The sequence below is a fragment of the Rhipicephalus microplus genome, chromosome 1 (genome assembly GCF_043290135.1).
Source record: "Rhipicephalus microplus isolate Deutch F79 chromosome 1, USDA_Rmic, whole genome shotgun sequence".
Classification (NCBI taxonomy): domain Eukaryota; kingdom Metazoa; phylum Arthropoda; class Arachnida; order Ixodida; family Ixodidae; genus Rhipicephalus; species Rhipicephalus microplus.
Genome location: NC_134700.1, coordinates 285,807,360 through 285,821,682, shown reverse-complemented (window position 1 = coordinate 285,821,682; position 14,323 = coordinate 285,807,360). Strand labels below are relative to the sequence as shown.

Genomic DNA, 14,323 nt, shown 5'->3' with positions numbered 1-14,323 from the left:
AAATTACGCTCTTCCCTCCGTTGACATGGGACTCGCCCTCACAAGGTGTTCATGCCAAGGAGTGTGGTTTGGTGTTCAGCTGTAGCGTGACTGAGGACACTGGGTGGGACGTATGCACTTTGCACCGAAGTCGACGATCCCAGCTTCACTATACGCTAATTATCGCTTTCCGATAACTCGGCACGCACATTGATAAGCGGGAGGAGAATCGTTGTTTATCGCTGCGTGCGTGAGTGATGAACGCAGTGTTCATCTTGGTGCCGCATAAATTTGCACACCATGCAGCGATCTCGCAGCGAAAACACCTTCCTCTTAGCATCTGAAAAACACGGACGTCTGGGCTATAGTTGGTAGCTCATCTTAACGTCGGTGCGCGAAAAAAAAAAAAACAATAGCACGAAGGGAGGAATGCAGGGGAACGCAACACATGACCATTCATGCTATCACACTACCATAGAGACAGTTAGCTGGTCTTTCTTTGGCCCATGCTTGTGTATAGCAGACCTGTCTGGAAAGTGAAAAAGTGAAAGTTGCGTTCAATAGGAGCTCGCTAGCCTATATGCGCTGCGATGCGTCTCGAAACTCTTAGACAATGCACATGGTATGCCTTCTAACGCAGGCCAGCAAGTCGTGGAGGAGATTCTGGATGCGCAGAGGTCCGGCTGCCCACCGGAGTACTTTAACATTCCCATACCGGAGAGTCACGAGTACCGCAACATTGGCGCCGCCGCCATGCCTTTTCTCAGGACTCGCTACGACGTGCGCACGGGAAACTCGCCTAACAACCCGAGGCGACAGGTCTGTTTACGCAGTAGTCGTAGTTAAAAGCTTTGCCCACATGCCGCAGTTATATATGGAGGTCGCTCATATGGAGCATGAATGTTTCAAATAATGAAGGTATAGCAACGAACCTGCACATCTACATACGCGTCGTGTCAGGCATTAGCAAAACATTTGGCAGATTGACAGAAGGATATTTTTACTCTCGCATTTACATTTCAATCAGGCATACACAACCTTGACGCCAGTTCGGCGTGACCATTCAGCATAGGGGCCGCGGGTTTGGTACGTCCTAATTGATCGCAAGCAAACACTGGCGGCCAGCACGTGGTAAGGGCAGACCAGATGCTAGCCCGTTCCAACCGAGTGCCCTACTAAAGATGGCCGCTCTCTGTAAGTGTCAAAAATTGTATATAAAGGTACTAAATCGGAGGCGTAAGTAGAATTGTTTGTCGGGGGGGAGGTACCCCCTTTAAATGCTAATTTTTCGTTCTCTATGCCCAGGCGAAAAAAAAAAAATGGGGTTGGAGGCGCCACAGATGTGGTGTGCTACGCCACTGTACTGGAATGTGTGCTTATGAAATCGTTCGTGGGAAATATGTAGCCCACTTCACTGGTGAGATAGTATATTGATAATAATACAGGATTTCGACGTAGTGGCTTCGCAACGACAGCCTGTACATCGCTGCGAAGTCTCACTAAGCAGAACTTTTTTTGAATCACTGAGCCATGTTTGTATAGTGCAATTGTATCACAGTGCAATTTATCACTGCGTTTACTGTAATATGCCTGTACAGCGGGCATGCCAGTAATAAATTATGTCGAGTGACCGACGCGGTGGCGAAACGGTTGACCATGCGCGTCGTATTAGGGAAACGCTAGAGAAGGATTCCGGTACCGCCGTGAACCCACCAGATTATCTAACGGATAGCGATGTCTCCGTGCCTGTATTCACTTCAATCCCAACGTCGCAAAGCGTAAGTTCGTGATAGTTAGTATATGACCCGAGCTAGTTCCTCAGCGCATAATGCACAAAATGACACTGAGACAGGGGTACAGTTCTTTTATGTGTTTTTGTCTGCGTCTGTCGTGTCCCCATGTATACTGAATAAGGTTCTGCGCTAAAAAAAGAAGTCAAACTGTACGCCACGGCTAGTGGATGTTGAGTTCACTCCTGAATTCATGTCCTCTGTGGCCCCAATGGCGATTCACCGCAGATCAATGAAATCACCCCATGGATCGACGGCGGCCTAACGTACGGTACGTCCAAGACCTGGGCCGACACACTCCGGTCGTTTCGATGCGGAAAGCTGGCGTCCTCGCACAACGGTCAGTTCCCCGTCGAGAACAGCATCCGGCTGCCACTGGCCAATCCCCCACCACCGCGGTTCCACAGGCTACGGCCCGTATCACGCTTCTTCCGTAAGTTGTCGACTTTACCAAATGTTACACTTTAGACAGATTAGAGGCTCGCTTGGGGCTACCTTTCTCGAGAAAGGCACAACAAGCGCAAAAAAAGAGAACAGGGCAGCGCAAACACCGCATGCCAATTGAAATGTTAATTGCAATAAAAAAATGCGTGAACATAATATTTATTATCGCAAAAAGAAGAAATCAAACGCTTAAAGAGCTCACTCTCATCGATCGCATATTCCAGCACGCTTTTCGTATTGAAGGACGGCTCTGTCATTTGTGAGCAAGTGCAGGTAAGTTTTGTGAATATCTTCTTTTCAAGCCCAGCGCGACCTTACACATGATATCCGGCGTCATTGAAACAGCGCACATTGGGACAGCGACAGAGCAAGCAAGCCTATACAAGAGCTTGAGACGCATTGCTTACTCTGCTCCTGCCTAATTGTGCCCTACTCTCCTAAGGTTACGTACCACCACGCCCAAGCTGCCCTTGTTGATATTCGGCGTTTGTTTTTTTGTCTGTTTACCATCTCTTGTGTCCGTGTTAGCACGCTTTTTTTTTCTTTCTGTGAGGGTGAATTGCAGGACGTGCATGTATCTTTCCCGCGGTCTCCTCTCGTGCACATGCAGGATTGGGTAACCCTAGAGGCAACGAGAACACTTTCCTGCTTACCATGGGTACACTGTGGTTTCGATTTCACAACGCCGTAGCCCAGAGGATGTGCCAAAGGTTCGGCACAGCGAACGCGGGATCTAACAACTCGTCGTCGCTTAAACTATGGAACGAGGAGCGCATCTTCAACGAAGCCCGGAAATTGGTCATCGCAGTGCACCAGGTGACTCGCAGCTCAATTTTCTTCTGCGAAATGAGGAAGGAAAGCGTATTTGGTGGATTTCTACAAGTTATCTATTCAATGGCGGCTTGTCGTGGCGGAAATATTGCGTTGGCAGGATTACCACGACTACGTTGTACCAATAAAGCTCGGCGAAAAATCGCGCGTAAGTAATGTGTAAGATAAACTTGACAACGCAAAAAAAAAAAAACACAGACCATTCAGGAAGGTAAGACACAGAGCGCTGAACTCAGAATTGATTTATTATCATGGACCAACTCACCTAAGCAGCAGTTTTAGCGAAGTTCGTAATTGTGGTCGCAAATTAACGAGCCGACATAATTATTTTTATAGAAGAACTAACGATATTGCTTTGCATTGTGACAGCATATAAGTACAAAATGCATTCAGTCTATCAGCTCGTTTTACCTTTGTTTGAACAAATCAAAATAATAATCCCTTATTATACATATAGAATACTGGAGAATGGAGCTAATAAGTTATACTATTTTATTGTGTGCACAGCACATTATTATGAACGACTGGCTTCCTGAATGGCTCGGGTCTCCATTGGACGAATACAATGGTAAGTCGAGTGATCCTTGCACAGCCAGCAATGCTTCATGTCTGCCACCGTTATATGAAGGTTGGGACTCGAGTATTGATCCAGGGATCGCTACGGAATTCCAGTCTGCTGCCATGAGATTTGGACACACATTAGTGACGTCAGGCGGCTACCGGAGGTAAGGTTCTCGAATATTTTATCATCTTGCCACCCAGAGATTCCCTAACATACCTGGCGCGTTTCAAAAATATCCTTCCAGGGGTTATGCTTCGGACTGTACGGTGCGCAACGTGAGCTTCGAGATGGACGGACAGAGGCACAGCGTTAGTGGTGTGCGCACGTGCAACTCCTTTTGGAACCCCCAGGTAAGAACTGCCCGTTTACTTTTGAGATTCTGGCGTGGAATCCTTCGGGCCTTCAGGATCCGTGTTTTCGGCAGTGTGACTTTCACTAAGCTTCCTCGTTACCTTTATCTCGAGAGCGCCCTCCTGTGCTGTTTGTTCGGGTTTGAATTCCATCAGGTCTTTGCTCCCTTGAGCCGGTACCGGCGTCGCTTTCCCGAAAAACACGTCGGTACTCTGCGCCCTGTTCTCTTCCGTTATTGGTTGCGAGGTTGTCGCCTCGGATGGCGCTGGACGCACTTCGAGGAGCGCCACGGACTTTTCGCGTTCCAACTCTTCACTGGGCCTAATAACGCGCGAAGTCGTCGAGCTGTCTTGAATCACGTCACGCTCGTCTCTGCTTCTAACTGCGACAGTGCTTGAATCGATAGCTGCTTCAACTGCGGAGGGCGGCTTCCTCTCGTCGACGATAATCTGGGTACTCGGCGGTTTCACGAGTCGTGGACGGTCTTCCTTGACCTTGGCGGACCGCTTTGCAGATGGTGGCGTCTGAGTCATAGCATGGACTGATGACGGTTTGTACGGACTTAGCGTCGGTGGTGTCTTTTTAGCCGCTCTTTCAAGAGGGTAGAACTTGGGCTGACGGATTGACTCTGTGTCCAGCTGGCGTGACGGCAGAGCTGCCATTTCTCGCTGGTTTCCACTGACAACAACCGGTTTCTCAGGGTTTAACTGAGTCACGTTGCGGTCACGAAGCAACGTGAGCTGCTTCTTGGGAGTCCCTGTCGGTGACGACTCTTGGCTAGACCTTTCCGTGGGAGACCATTTCGCCTGCCATAGGGCGTCTAAATTTTCACGGACGGGATGTGGCTTTGCTATTTCACGCCTTTGGGGCGTGATTTGGGGCTCTTTCGCAGGCTCCTCCAGAGCTTGGCCAGAGCGTATCTTCGGCTGCAGGCTGCGGTTCGCGTTCGCTAAAAATTCCTGCTTCCTTCTTTCTATAAGTGACAGCTTTGGCTGCAAGTGGGAAGCGTCTACCGGCAGATGGGTTGGTGCAACATCTAGAGCACTCCCATCAGTCTTCAAACCAGCCGGGTGCTGAGAAACCGGTTGCACTAAAGCTTGTTTCGAAGCCAAAGTGAGCTGATCAGATTGACTTTCGGTGGATGATAGGTCTTGGCTCGCCCTTTCTACCGGAGGCATGCTTTCTTGTTTGCGAGAGCCGGAATCTGCGTGTGCATCTAGATCTCGTCGATCGGCACTAAGACCAGCTACTGGTTCAGAAGCTAGTTCGGCCAAGGAAGGACTAGCAGGTGGAATCGCGTGTTCGTTATCCATCGATTTGACACCCTTGGTCGCTTTCTCTACAGCATCCGACTGCTGCTCGACGCGAGGAGCAATTACGTTGCTTTCCGGTAGTGCTTCTAAAGTGGTGGTAACGATGTGGCAATCAGCATCAGAAGGTGATTTTATGGGGCTGCCAACAACCGTAGCTTTCCTACTTGGAGCTTCCAAAGTTGTCGAGAGTTCAGTCACATCGTCGTCCGATCTTGGCTGCAACTTGGTGTCTCTTTCTGATAAGCTACCATCTCCCTCCTGTGGTGCTCGGCTTCCATCAGGCGAAGCCTGGCTTTCTTCAGGCGTGACTGGTCGCTTATCATACGCAGGGATGAGAATGGATTTCTCTGTATCTGGAAGAACGGTACCATATCTCGCTTCCACTGGTCGCGGCGGAGACGGTTTGGAAGACACTATGACACCTTCTACCGGGGATTCAGCATTCCTCGAAACATCTGATCGAGTTGCATCTGGCGTACTTCTTCTCTCGTCACGCTCGTGACCTGGAGCAGTGTCTGATACGAATGTGGCTGTACTGAGCGCGTCTGACAAATTGTCATTCGTCGGGTGAGAAAGCTCTACTGAAGAATGTAATGAGCGCAGCTCACTTGGCGGCCGCGACTGAAATGAGTCAGACCACGAACTTCGACGCCTTGCTGTTTTCGTCATGATCCACTTTTGTTCGGCGCCAATTGAACCATCGATGTTCATTCCATGGTCAGCAGCAAACCGTGACCCTGGGCTTTTAGGAGACTCACTGTCAACCGAAGGTCCCTTGACTGCAGCCGGAAAAGGCCCCCCGGTTACTTCCCCAGGAACTGTATATTCCTCTCTTGAAGTGAGAGCATTAGTTCCGCCCCACAAATTTGGAAGGGGACCGGAAAGGAGCATCTGCGGAGGAGGAATGTCCATGGCGGGTGGAGGCTCTGTGTTAGAAGGAGTGGACAACTTAGCGGGCCGATCTTCGGGACTTGGTCCAGCCGCTTTGTCTGTTTCACGCGTGTCCTTGTCATCTCGTACCGCCAGAAGCGGCTGCCGAGTTCCGGGAATGATCTCTTCTTCCAGGGTCACGGGTGCAGCACTTGTCGCAGTTGCGTTCGAGTGAGTTTCGATAGGGCCAGCAGGAGTCGACCCAATGACTGAACTTACGTGTAGGTCTGCGAGTTCACCGCCACGATCAGCTGGAATAACATTGTCCCCCCGAATGAACATTTTTTCGTCTCCTTTGTGGGATTGACTTTCTGGAGCAGTAGACAAAGCTGGTTCCGTAAAATCTCTGCCTTCAATGTCATAAGGTGCAACTGGTCCCCATCTGTCACTACCGCTTATTCGGATGCCGCGAGGGTGATCTTGAGATATGCTTTTGATGCCAATGTCCGGATCTTGCGTCATAAGCGGTTCGTTTTCCTTTTTTGTTACTGGCACATCACAAATGGGAACAACTTCCTTGAACGGCCCTCCTTCCACTTCACCTGGAACCGTGTATTCTTGTCTAGACATTAGGGCGGTATTCTTCCAATCCCAAATGTTTGGAATAGGTCCAGAAAGAAGCATTTGCGGAGGAGGCATGGGCATGACGGGTGACCGTTGCACACTAGAAGCTATGGGCTCTTTGATGGATTTTTCCCCAACATTCAGCAGCGTAGTGTCGTCGACTGCAGTGTGCTTGCCACGTTGGACACTCAGCAATGGTGAACCTTTTACGGCTACAGTTTTCTTTTCCGAAGTTATGGAATGCTCAATGGTAGCGCTCTTTGTAGGATATGTTTCTGTAGGAACGCGAGAAATCGGCTCGTTAGCAGCAGCCGTTTTCTGTCCAGCGACCTCTGTTGGCTGGTCGTTCACGTAAAGTTTTTGATTACGGTCCACCGGAGCATCGCTTTCTGATCTACCCAATACCACGCCATCTTCTTGAACATAGGGCATTATTTGATTGGGGACAGAAGCAAGGTTTGCTTCTGAAAGGCTCTTTCTTGTACTTTCATATTCTACAATGGCGCTTTTCGAGTCTTCAGAACTGGTTTGAACGTGGTGCGGGAATCCCTCATGTAGGCCCCCAACATCTATATCAGGCTTTGTCACCAAGCGAGTTTCATTTCTTGTGCTTGCAATCTTGTTTTGCTGCTCTTGAACTGCGTCCCTGACACGTCCTTCTGTTGTCTTATCTGGCACATTGTGCTCTGCTCTCACAGACAGTGCTGCATCTGTCTTGTTCCTAAAACTTGGAATGGGTGCGCGGAGGGTCATATGAGGAGGGGCACTGTACATCGCAGGAGGCCTATCAGGCAAAGGTAAGGTAGGTTCCCTCATTGGTCGGCCTTCAAGGCTTCGCACACCGTAGCTTGTGACCTCTCCATGCTCTTTATCAGCTTTGACACTACGGGTCAACGGATATTTATGTTTTATTTCTTGCACTTCAGTGACTTGGGCTCGCGCTTGCGAGTGATCTGTTAACCGGTGATCCTGTCTTTTGTCGACAACTTGCGATACTTTATCGGAAAGTAGTTGCCTTTCATGTTCCCATTCTCTAGTAACAGTGGTAGGCTCTTGCTGACTGGTGATAACACCTCTTTCGTCTCTTAAGGTTGCCAGGTTTCTGTTGTCTAACATCACATTTTCTTGGTCCGGAGTGAGCGGTTGGAGTAGAACCGAACTCCTTTTCTCGGCGTCCTGTGCGTCTATTAGTCCTGCAGCACCTTCAGGTTCTAAACTCAGCGGAAATTCAAGCGGCTGTTTTGGAGTTAAGCAAATTCCATCTTCTTTAGATCTCGAGTTCATTGGTGCGCCGTCATTCTCTCGTGGAAATGCTATGTCGGGCTTGGGAATAGCTGTCATTGAATCATTTATGCCTGTATCACTGTCACTGCCATGCTGTGCAGCCCAACCAGGTGCACTTGCTTCTAGTACTGTATCTGGCATTGCAGAAGGCTCCACTAAGTTATCTTCTACTGCGATTGATTGTGCTGTGTCTCCCTCCTTTAGCGACAGGGAGCTAGGGAGATCCACTGAAGTTATTTTGGCACTTGAGTGTGCTTCTGGAGAAATTTGTGCTACAGGTTCCGGAATTTCAAAGGGACTCACCGCTGCTGCAGTATCCCTAGACAGCCCCACGCGACGGTCTACGTGTTCCACTTGTTTGCTGTCTTCCACTGCATATGGGGCGGTCAAATTGGAGTAAGTGTCTATACTGTGTCTACGTGGCGAAGCGCCAGGTTTTACTAATTGCGATGGCCCTCGCTCATGGACCTCATGTTCCTCTACGGCGGCACTCAGCGACTTGTGCTCATCCTCTACGGTGGACATCACAGTATCCTTTGAAACTTGAACCTCAGCAGAAAAAAATGAAGGCTTAGAGCGAGGAGGTACGGATGGCGGTAAAGGTACAATGTTTTTCGCCTCCATGCGATCGGAAAGTGTGTCTGTATCAGAGAGCGGTTCCGACACCGACACTCGTTGACGGGACATTTCGTCAATACTGAACGGCTCAGTGGAGCTCTGATCATCGTGCCGTGCCTTGGGCAACTGTGGCGATTCGTTTCTCGCTGCTAACTCTTCATCCGGTAGCCTCACGTGCATTTCCTTTTTATATCTTTCTATTGGAAGTTGTGGCAATTTGATCTTCCCAGTGCTCACCATCGTTTCCTCAGAGGAAGGCGGAGGTGCAGGAAGTTCCGCTTCTGGAAATGTCGTTAACGAGGCATCCGTTGATGTAGATCTAGGGGTCACTTGCGTTTCAGAGGTTCCCTCAGATATCGCTTTCTGTTGTTTACCTGTTTGAGACCGATCGAAGTAGGTGACCATCTGCGGCACTTGCACTGACTTCGATGAGTCGGTGCTAGATGTCAGAGTTACAGATGATTGCAATGGGGGTGTTCGAACTGTTATACCAGATTGTCGGGCTCTTGCTGCTTCACGTTCGAAAAGTTCACGAAGCCTCGCTGAATTGCTAAGTTTCACCGTAATGTCATCGCGTGGTGCAACTCTTGTGTCCGGTAACTCCATTATAGCCCTGACCGGATGCCCAGGCTTGGTCGGGGACGCTGCCGTAGATAACATGTGCTTTGTAGATGCAGGAGAGACTTCAGAATTCTGTCTCTGAGCCACGCTTGTATTTGCAGCCTCGACTGTTTTATCGTCGTCAGCACTTCTATGATAGTGGCCGTAACTAGACACACCCGCATCCTTCGCTCTGAATGGAGATGTGTTTTCTGAAAGATAGCCGCTGGCTGAAGCACTGTTTACCGATTCGTTTGTACTGAACATCGGGCTGGATTGGACGTCCGAGCTAACGTCGTTCAATTCATGTGGCGATCCCAGTTCAGATGGGAGAGAAATACAAAAGTCCGGGAAAGTCTTGCTGCTAGCCTCGGTCGTTTGAGAAGTCATGAATTTTTCGACCTCACGGTCAGAGTACTCTCTAGGCGACATGTGGGCGCCACCACTGCTCGGGTGCTTCTTGGCGTAGCGGTCACGAATCTGTATCTCGATTTGCGGTACAACGGACGTGAGTTTCGCGCAGCGTTCCCGATACATGTCGAACTTTTCAGCCTCGCCGACGTAGTCGCCGTGAGTACCTGGCGAACCACGTGCCGCATTTTCAGCGTACATCCGAAGCGTCGGCGACTCTGCGAGGCGAGCCGATGGAGCGTTTACGGATTCCGAAGTTGGGTTGGCGTCACTCTCCTCCATTTGCGCCCGTCGTACTTGCTTCACCTCTTCTGTGGCGTCACTTTCACTCGAAGGCATGCCCATCGTGGCCATTCGGCTTCTGCGAGGCGCGGGCAAGGGAATTCCATGGTGCTCTCTTCGCGCATTCTCATCATTCACGTCCACCTTGCTAGCCCTCTGGAACTGGACGGCGAAGCGCGGCGCATGCTGCTGATTTTGCTTTCCTCCGTCGGTGCCTTGCTCTAGCCAGCTGCACTCCGCGTTAGACAGGTCGACGTACGTGAACACCTGCGACTGCTTGTCGCGTTCCGTGCGGCTGCGATGCCGGTGGCGCTTGAAGGTTTCGGAGTCTTCGGAGCAATGCAGCCGGTGGTATTTTGCAGACCTGCGGGACTCGATTAGGCGTGACAGCAGGATACAGGCCAGGAGAAGGAGCACCAGGAAAGTTATCGCACCGAGAACCAGAAGATCGACGAGAAGTGGCATCAACACCGCAGCGTCACCGTCGTCGACGTGCTCGATGAGGATTTCAGAGTCGCTGCTGACCTGCCGCGGTTTGGCCGCCACTGTAACGGCTGTAGCGTTGATGAACTTCATGATGACCCACGGCTTCAAAGCTGCGGCCGACACAGCAGACCAGGTCACCAGCTGGAGCAGCAAGTCCACCGTCGCGGCACGGACCAGCGTTCGGGCGCCCCAGGTCATGGCTGCCCCCGACGCGTGGCCGCCGCGGCTAAGCCTATTCGAGCTGTGGCTGTTGTTACTTCTGCTATCTTCGTGTTCACTGGCGCATACCCACTACGGTGGCCACTCAAGAACCGTGTGTACACGTTTAAATTTGGAACTAAAACCAAATCAATGATACCCGAATAAATGAAAAGTTTGAATCGATTCTCTTGCACAGGGGCGGCATCAGGATGATTTTTCCGGGGGTCCACTATAAATTAGTTTTTTTCGGGGGGGGGGGCATGGAGGCAGGAAACTTAGCCATTGTGGTGTGACTATGCTTCCTATCGAGGGGGGGGGCAACGGGGGGCAGGCGATAGTATTTGAGAAGTTCCAGCTCCTCTCCCCCCTCCGTGCCCACCCCTGGCGCCGCTCCTGCTCTTGCACCGTTGCGATGCAATGTCACGCTGTTTTCTGGCATAGTATCTTACGCGCCATTTCTATCATGCAAGGTTGGCGGTAAAAGTGGGCTCTTGGTGCGTAACGAGTGAAAGTAGTTGAGTGTCCGAGACAGCCGGAATAACCAGAACGAAAGTCTTTGAGGTGGAGTAGCGTTGCATGATCTTTCCGCTATGTGAAGGGCACATACTTGATTGCATCGTGAAAGTAGCTGACTGATGGCGCACCTTAGGCGTGTCAAGTTACCTTCTAACAGGCAACATTGCTAGTGGCAGTGTGCGATAACTCAGTGAAATGTATTGTCTTAGTGACAATGGTGTCACTTGGTGACAGCTGCGCGAACAGGCGTTAAACACGCGAGTTCTCGGGAAACTCTTTCCGAAGGTGGGTGTTCGATCAATGCGGTTCTTGTTTTGTGAACTGAAAGACTTTCTACGATAGAACTTGTGATTCATTTATCAACACTCGAAAAAATTGTCACTTTCACCAGCTCGAAAAAAAAATATTTTCTTTAAACAATACTGAAAAACCTAAAGCATTTAACGAAGAATGCTACTGCTGCACATTTCGCAAACACATGGTCCTGATAGTGAGTGTATAAAGGTCTTGAGGTAAGTGACCTTAGTTTGCTAGAACACTTCTCACGATACTCGATATGCATAACACGAAAAGAAAAAAATGCTTGAGCTTCAACAACTGTACAAGGTATTCATTCCAGGAAGCTCTGCTGGACGGCGGTATCGAGCCAATGATTATGGGCCTCAGCTCCCAGGCTGCAGAGCGGGAAGACAACGTCATCGTCGAAGACCTAAGGGGTGAGTTGAGCCGGCTTCGCAAACATGCAAGATAGAGATTGAGAGAGATAAACTTCTTAAGAACTTATAGCACGAGTTTTCACTGTTGGTGTCTGCTCAGTACCCGGTGTTTGTAATTAGTGCGTTTGTGTGGACCTATCCATGCCTTTTTAGGTGAGGTATGCCATCAGTGGACGAGCTGTGCTTTATTAACTTTGCCGTATACGTGAGAATTGTAAATCTGCTGAGTCACTGTCGCTATTGAACTCAAAATGCATCCATTCACTTTGACGATTTAGAAGGTATTGGCGATAAGCAGACCAGGCACAGCAATGGCGATGGTGAGCAAAGTAGCGACGCCGGTGTTGTGGACGTAGTCATAATAACTTCGGTACAAATTCTGCAGTTTTACTATATATGAGCCGTATACGTTGTAACGAATGGCTCCGGTTTGTGCATTTCACCACCGCTTGAATGCAGACGCAACTCGGTCCCGTTATTTGCATGCCACCGAATTAGACTTCCCCAAGGCGCGTCACTGAGAATCTGCGCAAGGCTATTTTTAGCACGTGTTGATCTAACCACACATTTATATGTTTGTTGTTTTAATAATGTTTCAGTTCACTGTCCTTTTCAGTTCACTGTCCATTTCATTTCAATTTCCATGTTCCTTCTTCTTCGATTGTCCCCCTCCCACCGCCCACCCCCCCTTTTTTGCGCACCACCATTTTAAAAGTCCTTCATCGGGGCTTGGATTGTCTTTGTCAGAATGCTGTACTGTTTCTCCAATAACGATGATTATCCAAAGGCCTTAACACTACATGTTATCAATCCAATTTAACCAATTAATCCAAATAAATATTGTTCCATTAGCTGCTCTATTTGGGAACAAATAGAATTGACAAATTACAGTATTGCGTTGTCGATGGTGTCAAAATTGTCAGAAAAGCGCGAAGCTTCGAAAAGTTTGCAGCCTGCCTGTTTTTGTTTTTGTTAGAAGGTGTGTGCGTTCACACCATGTATGACCTTAATCTTCACCGTCGCAGGGAGAGTGTTTGGTCCGCTGGAGTTTTCGCGGCGCGACCTGATGGCAGTGAACATCCAACGAGGCAGGGACCACGCCATTCCAGACTACAAAACAGCGCGTCGCTTGCTGGGCCTGAAACCAGATTTTAACACTTTCACCGAGATGGGCCAGAACATATCGCCCATGCTGTATCGCGAGAATCCGAAGGTACGTATAAGACAATTGTTAAGTGTGTGCTATATGTTGAAGATAAGTAATATTAGCCATGCGTGTCATATGGATCGTTCTAATGCCATTTGTTTTCAGTTCTCCTGAAAATGAACATTTAGAGGCACACCAACAATTAACTAATTTCGGCACACGCCATTGTTGGGGATGCGGGCAAGAATCTCTGTTATGTAATGGACAAGGGTTGTTTACAGCTCCACGCCTACTACAGCGCAGAAGTTAAACCAAACACTTATGTGGGAGAAAAGCGAGTTTACACAAGTGCTGTCTCCTTAAATACTGTGACGACAAATACTACCCGACACACCTCCTGTAAAGAAACCGCCAGAGTCCATATGGCCTATCGCCATGCTCGCCAACCCCTCGAAAACTCTAGCGCTCTTACAGGCGTTCACTGAATGCGTGGCGGATCACTTCGCGTCGAGCAAGACATGCAAAGTAGCAGGGGCTTCAGCGACAACATGAACCCATCGAGAAGATACCAGGAAGCGCCTGTGCCAACGCGGTGAAGGTGGAAAAGAAGCCAGAGAAAGAGAACACGAGAAGAAACAGTTTCAGTCTCAGATAGTCAGATAGTGTGGAAAGGAACTGCGGGACATCATGGGCGACTTGCAAAGGTTCGATTGAATGAAGCTCGATGTGTCCAACACACTGACGTTGGGTGAAAAGGTTCCCCGGAACTAGCGCAACAGTTCTGCCTGCCATCGCTAGTCTCGTCGGGTTTTGTTGTACAACCATCAATCCTCAAGCGCCCTGTGATGCAACAATCAACAAAAATATCTGGTGTTCCACGCGGGCAACCTCCAGAGCCGTCGGAAATCGATTGAATAGACATGGGCGCGCTCTATTAGTAACATAGAGATTATGACGAAAGAAAAACACTGTTTGATTTTGTGAAAACCATACAAAAAGTTCGCTTTGTTGACCAATGTCCTAACCGTCCTTCCGGTGTTGGGAACTGTGCTGAAAATAAGCGCCCAGGAACCACAACACCAACGGTGCCTCCTTCGATGCTGTTCCAGCAATCTCCCACTTGTATGCCGCATTCTCTGTTTCCTTCGCGACACAGCCAGAGCCATCCGCCAGATGCACGTTTGACAGCTCACATGACGCCACAGCATGGTCCAGACCGACCACTGTGACGCAGTTAATGTCGCCCACCAGGGACAATTATGAAAGATTCCCAAGCCACATAACCACATAGCCCCGTA

At 49.4% G+C, this 14,323-nt stretch overlaps 2 protein-coding genes across 3 annotated transcripts in view; one reads left to right on the top strand and one right to left on the bottom strand.

Moving 5' to 3' along the window:
• Window positions 1–14,323, bottom strand: part of LOC119188293 (dual oxidase maturation factor 1) — a 239,536-nt gene that overhangs the window by 18,468 nt on the left and 206,745 nt on the right. The window lies entirely within an intron of this gene.
• Window positions 1–14,323, top strand: part of LOC119188292 (dual oxidase 2) — a 46,344-nt gene that overhangs the window by 4,203 nt on the left and 27,818 nt on the right. Inside the window, exons 4-11 of the mRNA XM_075896392.1 lie at window positions 620–798; window positions 1,998–2,202; window positions 2,824–3,029; window positions 3,552–3,612; window positions 3,673–3,769; window positions 3,851–3,956; window positions 11,782–11,878; window positions 12,904–13,091. Of these exons, the coding sequence (XP_075752507.1) occupies window positions 620–798; window positions 1,998–2,202; window positions 2,824–3,029; window positions 3,552–3,612; window positions 3,673–3,769; window positions 3,851–3,956; window positions 11,782–11,878; window positions 12,904–13,091 (1,139 nt within the window). The remainder of the gene's footprint in view (window positions 1–619; window positions 799–1,997; window positions 2,203–2,823; window positions 3,030–3,551; window positions 3,613–3,672; window positions 3,770–3,850; window positions 3,957–11,781; window positions 11,879–12,903; window positions 13,092–14,323) is intronic.